The sequence below is a fragment of the Hemicordylus capensis genome, chromosome 4 (assembly GCF_027244095.1).
Source record: "Hemicordylus capensis ecotype Gifberg chromosome 4, rHemCap1.1.pri, whole genome shotgun sequence".
Lineage (NCBI taxonomy): Eukaryota > Metazoa > Chordata > Lepidosauria > Squamata > Cordylidae > Hemicordylus > Hemicordylus capensis.
Genome location: NC_069660.1, coordinates 148,442,986 through 148,457,462, shown reverse-complemented (window position 1 = coordinate 148,457,462; position 14,477 = coordinate 148,442,986). Strand labels below are relative to the sequence as shown.

Here is a 14,477-nt window from a genome sequence, read left to right as displayed (position 1 = left end):
TGAGATCCAGCAGTTTATCAGTTTCCACACCTCAGCAGCCGCTAGAAATGGCTACAGATCCTTTGCTGAGGGTGACGTTCCCACAGTGTCTCCCACAATGTAAGTAAATAGAATGAAGCTGCCTTCTACTGAGTGACATGTTTGTCTGTCTGTCTAGCCTAGTACTGTCTACTGACTGGCAGTTCCTCTCCAAGCTTTGATTCTTTTCCAGTAGAGCTACCGTACGTACATTTCTTTGAACTGGAGACAGCAGGACTTGAACCTGGGGCCTTGCTGAACGGTGGCCCTTAAGGTTTCAATGGTATCACCACCAACCCTCTTCCACCAAACATACAGCTTCTTGCCAGATGATGTTGGATACACATGGCCACTGAGGTTATCAAAACAGCTGGTCCAAAAGAAATATTGCTCCTGACTGCCAAACAAGTAAATGGAGGAAACTGCAGTATCAAGTGTGTCAATCTCCCACTGCCTCCCTTCTAGAGCGTTCCTACCAACGGCCTTCACAGCTACAGGAAAGCATTATGCTGGAAGCATCATTAATGTGCACCAGGGTTGAGAAATGCAGCGCCACCTAAGTGAACCTGTGTGTGCTTTCCCTCTTTGGATGTGTTAGAACTCAACCATACCCAGACCCTGATAAGCCCCGTGCTGGAGAGGACATGGATCAGGACCTTGCTGTTAACTCCTTAGACTGGAGATCCCAAAGAGTCAACAGGTCCTGAGGGACAGCAGGAGTCTGCCTTCCTTTGGTGACACCCCGCTCACTGGGGTTGAGATGTCAAGGGATCAAATGATCCTCAACTGGAGCCTTGCCCCAGTTCCAGATCTCCAGTCACCACCCCCTGGGACCTCAGGAATAGCAGCAACAAGGCCAGGTTAGAAGCCCTCAACCAGTGATGAATCATCTGTGAAGCTTCCTGAAGCCTCTGTTCCCACATTCCCACTTGGGAGGAAGAGGCAATTACTTGTACTTGCCATGGATCAGGACCCAGCTGAGATCCATGAAGGGGCAGAGCAGCCAACTTCTATCAATACTCGACAGTCTCTGCCTGTAGAATCTCTGCTGGTGCAAAAGCTCCACGCAGTAGTTCCTCAATGAACTACTTTATCCTCCGGACTGATTTCCCTACGTCTCTCCGGGGTCAGGGTTGCTCAGTCTCCCCCCACCCCCCGGCACCTGCTCTAGTTCTCTGGGTCTCACTTACCACTTCTGAATTGAGCAGAAGAGCGATCCCCTGGAGGCTTAGCTTCCGTACTTGAGCGTTGTCATGGCCAAGACAGTTGAAGATGAAATCCACCGTCTCCTGGTTGGCCTCCACGATGTGCTGGTTTATGAACAGCTGAAGAGCCCAAAGAAGACAAAACCCACAAGTGACTAGGTGGTAGAGAGGAAGATTAAGTACAATCTGTTCTTCTCTGCTGCGCACTTTGCAAAGAGAGGGTTCCAGTTTGGTACACCATACAAAGTTTCATAGGGCATAGCTATACCACACTATAGCTACATTGTTGAAGCAGTTTTCCCTCTGCCTCTAGGAAACCTGGAAACTATTTCTGCAAAGCAGGACAGAGATTGCTAACCTTTACAACACCCTAGCCAAACTTTAGTCCTGAACAGTTGTGGGAAGAAACCATGCCGGTTACATTAGTTTATATTATTATTATTATTATTATTTGTTATTTGTTTACACAGTCAGACAGGTGTTATTGACTGGTTTGTTTTATCCAGACATCGAGTCCTTCCCAAGGACCTGGGATGCCAGAATTTTATTGTCAATGTTGTTGCTGTTGTCCCATAATATTTTAATTAAGTCCCATAATATTTTTACATCTTCATTTTCTACAACGTTTTCAATTTTATGGTCCCACCAATTTTTGGCTACAGGTAGCTTGTATTTTTTGCAGATGTTCCAGTGTATCATCCCTGCTACCTTGTCATGCCTTTGTTTGTAGTCAGTCTGTGTGATCTTTTGACAACAGCTGATTAGGTGGTCCACTGTTTCATCTGCTTCTTACAAAGGCGGCACTTGCTGTTTGTTGTGGATTTTTCGACTTTTGCTCTTATGGCATTTGTTCTTAGTGCCTGTTCTTGTGCAGCCAGTATTAAACCCTCTGTTTCTTTCTTCAAGTTGCCATTCTTAAGCCATTGCCAGGTCTTGGTGATGTCTGATTTTCCACTTATATTGTGCAAATATTGACCATGCAGGGGCTTCTTTTTCCATTTTTCTGCTCGGTTCTTGACTTGTTCTTTCTTGTAGGCCTGCTTTCTTTCATTGGTGTTGAATAGTTTTGCATTATTGACCATTTGAAGTGCATCTTCTTCACTGTCCCTTATATATTCTTCAAGGCCTCTTTTCTCCTCCTCTACTGTTTGATGGACTTGCAGCATTCCTCTTCCACCTGAGCTGCGAGGGAGGTAGAGCCTATCGACATCACTGCGGGGGTGCAGAGAATGATTGATGGTCATGATTTTCCTGGTCTTACGATCTAGCGTCTCTAGCTCTGCCTGGGTCCAGTCTATTATTCCTGCAGTGTATCTGATAACAGGTATAGTCCAGGTGTTTATGGCTTGTATTGTGTTCCCGCCATTGAGTTTGGACTTGAGGATTTTTCTAACTCTCCTGATGTATTCACTTCCCATTTTTCTTTTAACTTCAGTGTGTGCGATGTTATCAGACTGGAAAATGCCCAAGTATTTGTAATGTTCTTTCTCTTCCAGGTTCTTGATCTTGCTTCCATTGGGCAGTTCTATTCCTTCTGTTTTTGTTGTTTTCCCTCTGTTCATTATTAATGCAGCACACTTGTCTAGTCCAAACTCCATTGCTATATCGCTACTGAATATACGGACAGTGTTTAGCAGTGATTCGATTTCTGACTGGGACTTTCCATACAACTTCAGATTGTCCATGTACAGCAGATGGTTGATTTTACTGGATGTTTTAGATGTTTGGTATCCGAGGCCTGTTTTGTTTAGTATTTGTGAAAGTGGGGTCATGGCGATTACAAACAACAGAGGGGATAGTGAGTCCCCTTGGAAAATGCCTCTTCTAATGCTAACCTGTCCAAGTGTCTCACCATTGATTGTTAACTATGTACTCCACATGCTCATTGCTTTTTAAATAAATATCTGAATGTTTTTGCTGACACCAGTTGTTTCCAAACACTTTAGTATCCATGTGTGAGGCAATGAATCAAAGGCTTTCTTGTAGGCAATCCATGCAACACTTAGATTTGTTTTTCTTCTCTTGCAATTTTCTAAAATCATTTTGTCAATCAGCAGCTGGTCTTTTGTGCCTCTGGTGTTCGGGCAATTTCCTTTCTGTTCAACTGGAAGCTGTTTGTTAGTTAATAAGTGTTGCATCACTTAATCTGCTATTATTCCAGTTAATAATTTGAACATGGTTGGCAGACAGGTTATCGGTCTATAATTACTTGGAACTGCACTTTTTGCTGGGTCTTTCATGATGAGATGAGTTTTCCCAGTTGTTAGCCATTGTTCAATATCACCTCCTTGCAAAATGTGATTGAACTGTTTTGATAGTTGTTTTTGAAGGCTTGTTAGGTGTTTAAGCCAAAAGCCATGCAGTTCATCGTCGCCTGGCGCAGTCCAATTTTTTATTTTCTTTGCTCTTTCACTTATTAATTCTGGTGTTATTATTAGATCTTGCACTTGTTGGTTACATTTTTTGACCTCTTTCATCCAGCCTACTTTTTTATTATAATCTATTGGATTGTCCCATAATTTCCCCCAGAAATGCACTGTTTCTTCTTTATTTGGTGTTTCTATGTTTCTTGCAGTTTCTCCTTCTATGCTTTGGTAGAAACGTCTCTGATTCGACTGGAATTGGAGATTCTGCCTGTGTTGTGTAGTTCTGGCTTCATATCTGCTAATCTTTGACACTGCTGTTATTTGCTGCTTTATTATTTCCAGGACTTCTCTAATTTTCCTTGAATCTAGGTGGTATTTTTGGATCAGATACTGTTTGGTGTTTTCATTCTTCAGCTTCTTGTCTTTCATATCTTTCAATTTACTAGCATCTGATCTAAGCCTGGAGATTTTATTTTCTAGTCTAATCTTCCATTTAGGTGATGTACTGCTTTCTTTTTTTACAGGTCCATTGATCTTATATCCGAGCTCTTGTGTTGTTGTTATTGTTGCTGCACTGTACATTAGTTGGTTTGTTTCTTGCAAATTATTGGTTGTTATTTCTGCATTGACATCTTTTAATACGTGAGCAAGTTGTTTTTTGGCAACTGTTTTTAGAGCTGGAAATTGAACCCTGGTGGTTGTTTGGTTCATGTGCTCAGTTATTTTTTTGCTTTAGTTTTTGTTGCTTTTCTGGCATTCGGGTTTTTGAGGTGAAGGCAAAGGGGAGGTTGCCTGGTTTTGATTTTGAAACAGTTCAGCAACAGTGGTATCCTCTATTTCCAACACCTCCTCCACCTGCGCCTGAGCAACTGCTTCAGTTGGTGGTAATTCTTCGTCCATATCTTGAGCCTGTGTTGCTCTTTGCAGTTCTTCCAGCTCAACTCCTGTGAATACTTTATTTCTTATGAATCTTCTCTGGTCTGCTAGCCTTTGTTCTGTTATTTCTGTATCTGGATGCTTCTCTTTCCAAATTTGGTACATTCTTTTAAAATAACCTCTTCTAGTTGGACTAGACTTGTAATAGCAGATCAACATTTCCTTGTTGGCATTTTTCGTATTTTTTTTCAGTTAAGCGACGTTTCTTCCAGTAACTTTGCTATCTTCAGCCCTGGTTGCTCAACTGAAGATCCTGAGTCCTGTTGCCCACTTGCCACCAGATGTCCAGGGACTATAGCACCTGGCGTGGTCCTTGTTGACCCAGGCAACGACCGATCCGGTATAGATTTATTAAAGTTACGTCTCACCATATTGTTGATGGGAGAGGCACTCTTTGTCTGGCTCCTCTGGCGACACCTGTCCAGTATGGTTGGACCTCTGGCATAGCTCTCACCTTCCTCAGAGCACACAAGCCCCACAACCACGCCAAGGTTGTGCCATTATTATTATTATTATTATTTCAGTTCACACAGAGTGATAATAAATAAGATCGATCCCTGTCCCCAAAGGGCTCACAATCTAAAAAGAAACCTAAGATAGACACCAGCAACTGTCACTGGAGGTACTGTGCTGGAGGTGGATAGGGCCAGTTACTCTCCCCCTGCTAAATAAAGATAATCACCACCTTAAAAGGTGCCTCTTTTGCCAAGTTAGCAGGGATTAATTAGTAGGGTATAATTGATAGAGGTTCAAAGTGGAGATACTGTATGCCCTGAGACACCTTGCAAATATCTCTTTCCAGATAACCAAAGTAAGGACTTCAGAGGTTCTGGCTACTTCCCCATTCACTCTCAACACATGTCCATATGAGCCACATTATTACAACAAAGGCTGTCCAAGTGGCAAAACCAAGTGTCCTCCCTCATAGTCACACAGCATGCATCTTGTGGCACCCAGAATTTGCTGCCTTAAGCCATGGCCTTACTCTGCCTAAAAGGTGGTTCAGGAGACTTGAAGGAGACTAGGCTCAGGAGACTTCAGCCTAGTCTCTTGGATCCAGATCCAACTCTCTGTTCCCTCAGTATGTCTTAAATAAGTACCTGCCTAAATGGAGGCCAGCTATGCTTCAGCATCTTGAGTTACCACAGAAGCTGTGATACAAAAAATGACTGGCCATGCAGACAAGCTCTTCATTCACACAGCTAGTTGTGCAGAGGTACCATGTGGGCAACAGAAGTCAGACAGATGGTTATCCTGTGGGCTCATTTGCTTCTTTCAGGCTACCCCTCTCCCCCGCTAGCTTCTCTCCAGAGCCTGAAATTCCTGGGGATGTTTTTTTACTGACCCCTAGAGGGAGTATTTCTACATTAACCCTCATAGTCAGCATCTCCAGAAAGCAGTCATAGGTATCCTTTATTTATTTATTTGACTAACATATTTTTATACCACCCAAAACTTACGTCTGTTTAGTTTTATATGTCAATAAATTCCCTAGAACTTCAGTCCCTCTCACCTCAAGGTAGATGTCCAGTGCTATTTCAAGCAGGCGAGTTTTTTGTTTGCCTTCAAAAAGAGCTCCAATATAATGTGCCAAAGCTGGGGTTGACCAGGAACCTTTAGCGATGAGTATGCTGCAGTGTGAAACCAGAGCTCATGAATGAGGGGAAAAGGCACAAGTGTCAGCAGCACAAGAGAAGCTCTTGCACTCCTAGGTCCCGCTCATCTCTCCCCGTTGGGAAACCACAGTGTTCTTTGTCTTACCTCACCAAAATGGACAGTCCGTAGCTGAAGCCTTCTGGCCTGCCAAAGTACTCCAGGTATTCCCCCAGACTCTCCTCCTCTATGCCAACAGTTCTAAGGAGGAGGTACAGAGTTTCCAGGCTCTCTCTAGAAGCAAGGCAAGGCCAGCATTACCAGGAGAGATCAAGGCTACAGACTCAGAGGTACAGGAGTGCCACTGAAAGGACTCCTTCTGTTTAAAAAGGTTGGGAACCTCTGGCCTAACAAATGTACGCCTTCTGTTGCAAACCTACAGCTCAGGTACCACATAGAGATTTTGAGTGCGTCTTGTGTACACAAGTCAATATTACAGTCATGAGAGAGTCTACTCCGCTCACTGTCTTACATTCAGACTAAGTTAGCCATGAGTATTTTCACTGAAATTAACAGGACAAGTAAACTTCAATAAGTAAAACAAGGATAAGTAAACTTGTCCCATTGGCGAGACAGTGGAGAGCCTGACTCATAACTAACATTTAAGTGTGTGCGCACATATATACATAAAAACATGAATTGTGTTTTTAATAAATACAATACCATAATTACTTAAAAGCATGTCAGTGAGGACGTGTCAGCTGGGGAACAAATCATGCATCTGCAGCATGGGGAGGCAGAAGTACCCTAGGGGTACTACTTGTAGTATCTCTTTTGGGAAACCCCAGTGTTGCAAAACCTTATCGTTTGAGCAGTAGAGGATCAGAGATGTCTGTTCAACCTAGTCTTGATCTAGAGCACGGCTGCTCAACTTTGGCCCTTCTGCAGATGTTGCCCTACAACTCCCATAATTCCTTGCTACTGGCCACTGTGGCTGGGAATTGTGGGAGTTGTAGTCCAAAAACATCTGGAGGGCCTAAGTTGAGCAGGCCTGATCTAGAGGTATGGTATTTTGTTTGGATGGAGAAGGCTGGCCTGGGTTCAGTTCCCAAAGAAGCCCATGTTCTGGAGGAAAGAGAGGCTGGGCCCTTTGGGGGAGGGTGTTCTAGCTCTGTGGCAGAGCACATTCTTTGCATGCGTTATGGCCCAGCTTCAGCCTCTGATGTCCACCGTTAAAAGGTTGGCAGGACTGTGAGACAGCCCCTTTCTTGAGGCCCTGGAGTGTCGCTGACAATACTGAGCTAGAATGAAACGATAAAAACAGCCAAATATTTTCTTGGGGAGCTGAGAGGATGTCCACGGAGGTGCTGCCTTGTTTCCCCTTTTAAATATGTATTTTTAATTTTTTTTTTGTTAAATTACATATTACAAAGTAAAACAAGTTGGGGTGCTAACTGAGCCCCAAGGCCTGAGAAGTTATCCCATCCACGCTGTGGAGAACGCACTGGAGGAGAGAGCTGTTGTCCGCATTCTGGTACAGGCCCCTTTTCTTCAGCACCTTGCTAAAACCAAGATTGCTGGGAAGGACGGCCACTTGCAGTGATCCCTAAGGGAGAAAGATCTACACCTGTGCACCAGATCAAGAATCCTCCCATGGAGACATTTCTACCTGGCCCCCAAAGCAGCAAGCATCCTGTGCCCTCATTTTGTCATGAGTAGGGTCTCAAGGACAAAGGGAAACGATTTATTCCCCTCACACTTTGGCTTAGGGGACTAACTTGGACGACTAGACTAACCTTTAACTCTAGGTATCGTTATTTGTTCCCCCATATATGTCTGTTCAAACTGCCAGTTATCATAACTTTCCCCAGATGCTCCTAAAAGTCCTCTGTAGAGAAAAAAACAAACCACCTAGTGACCACAAGGAGACTCCAAGAGCTGATCCTTCTTGTTGCTAGGGCTCAGGCACAGCTGGCAACTACAAGGGGAGCACGTGTGGCTGAAAGGAGGAGGAATTCTGCCCTCCATTCCTCAATGCACTACTCACATCACACCCCGATTCTCCTCCAGCCGTTCATAGATCTGTTGCAGCAGGGCAAGTAAGAGGTGTGGGAACCTCTCCTTCACGGCTTGCTTGTCATTAGACTTAAGGAATAAGAAAAGGACCCGGACTGCACGAGTCTAAGAGAAAAGGGGAAAGAGAGGAAATGTACTTTTGCATCTTCTTGGACCAGGATGCCATCATGCACTGGAGAATGAGACTCTGCAAGGATGGCCAACAGTCTTTCCTAAAGCCAGGGAAGCCTCTCTCTGCAACCAGCTTCTGAGCGCTCCTTTGCTCTTTCCTGCCCACAAGTTGGATTACATAGGAACATAGGAAGCTGCCATATACCGAGTCAGACCATTGGTCTATCTAGCTCAGTATTGTCTTCACAGACTGGCAGTGGCTTCTCCAAGGTTGCAGGCAGGAATCCCTCTCAGCCCTATCTTGGAGAAGCCAGGGAGGGAACTTGAAACCTTCTGCTCTTCCCCGAGCAGCTCCATCCCATGAGGGGAATAATAGCTTACAGTGCTCACACGTCTAGTCTCCCATTCATATGCAACCAGGGCGGACCCTGTTTAGTTAAGAGGACAAGTCATGCTTGCTACCACAAGACCAGCTCTCCTCTCCAACAGGGAAAGTGTTGGCCAAGCCTTTTTTCTGACTGAGGTAGACAATCCAGATGGCCCTCTTCCCATTAATTCACATGGGCCACAGTCCATTGGAAAGTTTCCCTCCCAGGCCCCAGGGACACGAATGGGTGTGTGAGAACAAAGTAATGGTCTTTATCACAGTTCCCCTTCATCTCAATGCGAGTTGTACCAAATTCACCAGAGAGCTGGACGCAGTGGGTCAGAGGGGTCTGCAGTTCTCACACAGCCACTCTTCAAAATCTGCCACTTGGGGAGGCCGCCTCATTTTGCCTCTTGGTAGTGTCACTTCTCCATCGGAGAGCCACTAACATGTTACTGTCAGGAGTCCAGGTCAAGAGCAGAAGCAGCATGGAGAAGCCCGGGCCAGTGAGTGCTTGTCATTAGCTCCTTCTCTCCCAGCCTTTAAGGAGAAATTAAAGACCACTCTTTTGATTCAGGCTTTTGTCCGATGAGATGCTGCCTGCTCTCTTCTTAAATTGCAACTGTGTTTGCTCTCTAGATAGGTTGTTTTCTTTGAAAGTTTACTATTGTTTTTATCTTGTTGTTAACCACCCTGGGGTCTTAGGATGCAGGGCAGTATAAAAATCCAAATAAATTCGCACTTTGTAAGGAAGCCATCAAGGGTCTGAGGAAACATGCCTTTCAGTACTTTGAAACAGGTTTGCTCCTGTGTTTTTCTCTTCTCAACTACCTTGACCAAGGCAAAAAGGCAACAACTTGGCCCACTAACTCCACCCTGTTCTCCCTGCATATGAAATCACCTCGGATTCCTCCCTTCCATACTCACAGCATCCCACTCGCATGGAACAATAGTTCGCCCTTTTGTTTTTTAAATGAAAGCTGACATTTTTTCAGGGTGACCTTTTTGTTGTTTGTATCTTGCCAATTTCTGTGGAACACAGGAAGCTGCCTTATACAGTATTATATAGAGTGTATATAATACTGCTCAGTCTTGTCTACACAGACTGGCAGTGGCTTCTCCAAGCTTGCAGGCAAGAGTCTCTCTCAGCCCGATCTGGGAGATGCTGCCAGGGAGGGGACTTTCCATCTTCCGCCTGCAAGCATGTAGCTTCTCTCTGCTTGTGAAATGGCAGGATACATGCAGCTCGGGTTACGCAGATGAGGAGCAGGGGACCCGAAGGCGGTTTCCACTTCCTTACCGCAACTCTGCTGCACTCCGGCATCCATTTTGCCACCTCAACAAGCATCTGGCTGTGGTCAGCAGCATTGAATATTGCCTGCCAGTACTCCTGGCACTTGCTGCAAATGGAAAGACAGGAGAAGCAGTCAAACCCCACAGACCAGGCATGTTCAGCTTCTACACTGGGGGGAGCACTTTCTTCTCCAGACAGTCGCCCAGGCTCATGCGCTGACCCTCTACCAGGTCACCACGCTCCATAGCTTTGCGGTGCAAGATTCACAGTTGTGGAGCACATGCTATCAAGCAGCGCACTACACACACGTGTATCTATCACATCCCTGCTAGTTCACAACGAAAAAGAGAGTTGTCAAAGTTACAGTGCAGTAGAAATATCTGTATTTCTTACCAATCGGAAAGAAAAAATATGTTCTTTATGTGACACTGGGGCCAAATGCTTAACCATACCTTGATCACTACTATTCCCATATTCTGCTCTTCAACAAAAGTTCTCAAAGCGGTTTGAAAAGTTTGGAAGGGCTGCCAGGGGCCAGGCAAGACTCTCCCAGGGGCCCAGCCCAGCCTGTGAGCCCCATATCGCCACCCCAGCCCTAGACTGCCCCCAGTTTCCATGTACTGTAGGCCAGGCCAGCAGGGAGGACAAAGGGGCACAACTGATGCATCTGCCGGGAAGCACACCCTGGGTTGCATCAGCAGCAGGGAGAAAGATGCTCTTTGGGGAAGCCCCACAGATCCCCAAGGGGGCACCTAAATTAGTACAAGCTCCAGCATGTTCCATACCTGAAAGGGTGTTTGAGGAGGTATAGCACCACCTCCTCAAGATGATCTACTGCCAAGATGGGGAAGGCTAGCAAGGCTGTGTCTTGACCATGTGGGACTCTGTCCTTCAGCCGGATGAACAAGTGGTCCAGAAGCTCCTCCAACTGTCAGGTAAGAAGAGGGTTATTCATAAGGCACTAGGAAGCAAGGCTGGCTCAAGGGCTTTCACCGTCCTAGGCAGGGTGGATGCAAAGGCATCACAAAGTTCTCTACTTTAACACTTTAGAAGACCAAGTTTAATGCCGTCAACCATGCGGAGGATCAGGTTCATGCAACCCAGAGGCATAAGACTGATTGACATCCTTCCCGGGGGGCTCCTCACGGCTCCTTACCCACATTGACTTGCCGCTGAACTGCTTTATGACCTCGCGCAGCAGGTGGAATACGTTTAGGAGGTCAAATGAGCCTTCAGTGGTCAGATCCCCTCCCAAGAAATGCATGACCTCCAGGAGCTGCTCGGAGGAGAGGAATCCACCGAAGACCTGAAACAAAACACAACACCTGTGAATAGCATGCATTGTCTGCCATTTGCCCATGTGGGCAGGCTGGAAGACTGTCTAAAAGAGCAAAGGAAGTGATGGAACAAAGGAAAAGACACTGTCTTGGAATAGCAGGACTGTTTTATATTAATACAGAACAAAGGGATCTAATACACAATACTATGAATACAACATGCTATAAGTACGAAGCCATGCTAATGTGCAAAACATATCATACACATACAATTGAACTACGGGTATATTATTTCCATTTCGACATGTATGGTTTTGTCAAGTCCCATTCACAGACGCGTCTGACCCAACATGGCCATTCTTGCTTCCAGGAGATAGCATGTCACAGCTGTAGCTTTCAGCCAGCCTCCTGGACTGTCCCTGTCCTCAGAAAAAGAGAGTGTGGTGGCTTTTAAGGAGGATGTGGGACTCAGAGACACACTCAAATGGATTCAAGAAGCCCTCTGACTCATATGATGATAACTCACCATTGCAAGGTTGTAGCAGTTTCCGCTGAAGAAAGAAGGGTTGGGTTCTCTAGTTGGTCCCAGGGCAGAGAGAGCTCGTTTTACCAGGTCCTTGCCCCAAGGTGTATACATCAGCCTCTCTGCAATGGAAAGGAATAGGGATGGGAGCTCACTCATTCCATCCTAGGTTGGACAGCACCACTTCCTAGCAACCTCCCTCCCTCAGTCCTGCCATTGCTTGACCCTCTCTGGGTGGAGGAAGCAGAGCGGTCTGCTTTGGATTCACACACGATTGCCCTCCTAGGTGGACCCAGCATGCAAAGCCTGGCAGCGATCTGACACAGAGCCTGGTGCGATCAGGCCAGAGATGGAGTCACAGCAGAACCTGGAATCCATTTACTGTCTTTTCAGGCCCACATGTTTGTCACCAAACAGAATGCGGTTCTGTTTGGAGCAGGCCTTATGGCTTCAGCTGCCAAGAGGACAGTAGAAGTTCTGCTCCTGTGCTCTCCAAAGCAGCCTGGTACACAGGAATGAGCACGTGTGCAAGATCACCTGCTCTGGATCAAACAGCCATTAAGGGCCCAGCTATGGGGGCAAATATGAGCACTGCTAGCCGTAGCTGTTCCCCACAATAATCAATCCCTGGCTACTTCTGGAACTATCTAGAGAACTCCATTTGGAAACTGCTGTGGCAAGTGAGCCGAAGGAACCTGTATCCCTGCCGGGACCATCCATCTGGCAGTCTCTGAACTTCCTGGGGCTCTGATCCCACCGGGTAATGTTCTGCTTGGGTAATGAAGTTCAGTGATTTTGGCAGGCAGCAGATCTAGTTCCTTTCTGACTTACGTTCTCCACGGCGCAGGATGGGCAGGAGCTCACACAGGACTTCTGCCGCCATCTGCCTGATCTCTCTGTTCTCATCTAAAGCACAGAGGCAAGTCACTGCCACCAGACGTCCAATCAGTTCTTCAGGCAGCTGTCCACATGGCTGAGGAAAGACACAGATTAATAGCTGTTAGGAGAAAAGGACCATCAGCTCCAAGAACGGGACTTTATCCTCCGGGACATTTTGCTCCTCACACGCCACTTCTGACCAGCCTGCAAAACCCATCCATGTTGCTCATTATTGGGTAATAATCACCTAGTGGGGAAGAGGTGGCTACAGGCTCATTTGTCCTTTGGCCGTGGACACACATCACCATTAAAAGAACCATTTGAATCTCTGGTGCCAGCAGTGAATGGCAGTGACAGTCAAGAGAAATTCACTGTCCAGTCTACCCTGTTTGTCTTTTTTAATTTGTGGATTGTGACCCACAACGGAGTCACAGCCCCATTGCCCATGTGTGTTGCAGGAGCAGCAGCATCACTACTTCTTCTTCTTTAAGTTCTTTTTAAAGAAGAAGAGAAGTACACAAAGAAAGAGACTGACAGGAATTAAAGTGGGTCCCCTGTGGATGTTTTGGGATAAAAGAGGGTCAGTTTGTTCCGGGGGTGGTGGTCTTATTTTGGGGGGAGTTGTGTGATGTCACCTGATTTAGAAGAAGACTGACTTCAGCCTCCTATATGTATGCATGGAGCCTGATTCTATTCATGTGTATTCAGATGTCAATCTTGCTGAGCTCAATAGGTCTTCCACCTAGGCTAGATCCTGGGAATAGGATTGCAGCCCTAGACAGGGCTGTGGAAAAATTGTTTTAAAAAAATGATTAGGAAGAGTGAGATTTTGCAGCTGCTCAAACAGTGGTGAGAAAAATTCCCCCACATGCTTTAGACAGAGGAAGTGGTATGAAGGATGAGGAGGTTCAAAAGAAGTTTTATTTCATGAACAATAAAGCTTTGGTGATCTGGCTTTGTGTTCTGAGGCAAAGGCAGAATTTGGGACATGGCATTCTGTCTCTAGCTGTGATGTGCATACAAGGATAACACAGGGGGATCGCTGGAGAGCTGCTATCAGGTCTAAGAATATGCCTTGCAAAGACCCCAGTTCAAATCTCATCTCAACCATGGAGTCACTTGGCTGTTTTGGCAAGCTTCTCTCAGCCTCAGCCCCACTAGCTGCCACCTAGTTATCATAATAGTGGCCGACCTTTGCAGGGTTGTTGCAGAGTCTCCTGAGATCACTTCTGTGAAGTGCACTAAATACTCTAGACATGCTATGTAGGTGCTAAGCATTCTGGTGGCTTATTGCATGCCGGGTGCCTTGTATGATGGGCCTGGGAGGGGAAGCCTTGAGAGGGGCTGGGAGTGCTGTGTTGCCTAAAGGGCTCCACCAAGGAACTCACATCAGCCTTGACCCCTGTGAGGTTCCTGAAGAAGTTCTGGAGAGCCTTCAATTTGATCTCTGGGTCTTCACTCATCAGGCCGAGGAGGACAGAAGCGAGTTCAATTACGAGCTTTTCCTCGCTCAAACCTTCTGGGAGGATACTGATGGAAAAACTCACGGACTGCTCCAGGTCTCTAAAAAGGAGGAGAGAGAGCAACAGGAGTGGAAAAGAAGCTGTGGTTAACTAACAGCTTCTGGATCCCTCCGTAGAAAAGTCATCTGTGCTGCCCACTTTGTTTTTGCGGGATATGCGGGGAAACATATCCCTTGTCATCGGGTAAGGACTCCACAGGGCCGAGCAGCTAAGATCCACAGCAGCTAACATTTGGGGGTGAGAGTGCTGGACTAGCAACTAAGGCAGCAGTTCCCAACCTGTGGCACTCCAGATGTTGCTGAACTACAA

General features: G+C 46.1%; 1 protein-coding gene across 1 annotated transcript in view; it reads right to left on the bottom strand.

Annotated features, from left to right (window-relative positions):
• The window catches only part of LOC128323166 (uncharacterized), a 35,313-nt gene that overhangs the window by 11,738 nt on the left and 9,098 nt on the right, over nucleotides 1-14,477 (bottom strand). The window contains exons 3-12 of the mRNA XM_053245887.1: nucleotides 14,034-14,208; nucleotides 12,598-12,739; nucleotides 11,770-11,888; nucleotides 11,123-11,272; nucleotides 10,752-10,894; nucleotides 9,973-10,072; nucleotides 8,166-8,299; nucleotides 6,287-6,412; nucleotides 6,039-6,156; nucleotides 1,209-1,343 (exon numbers count right to left, since the gene is read on the bottom strand). Coding sequence (XP_053101862.1) covers nucleotides 1,209-1,343; nucleotides 6,039-6,156; nucleotides 6,287-6,412; nucleotides 8,166-8,299; nucleotides 9,973-10,072; nucleotides 10,752-10,894; nucleotides 11,123-11,272; nucleotides 11,770-11,888; nucleotides 12,598-12,739; nucleotides 14,034-14,208 — 1,342 coding nt within the window. The remainder of the gene's footprint in view (nucleotides 1-1,208; nucleotides 1,344-6,038; nucleotides 6,157-6,286; nucleotides 6,413-8,165; nucleotides 8,300-9,972; nucleotides 10,073-10,751; nucleotides 10,895-11,122; nucleotides 11,273-11,769; nucleotides 11,889-12,597; nucleotides 12,740-14,033; nucleotides 14,209-14,477) is intronic.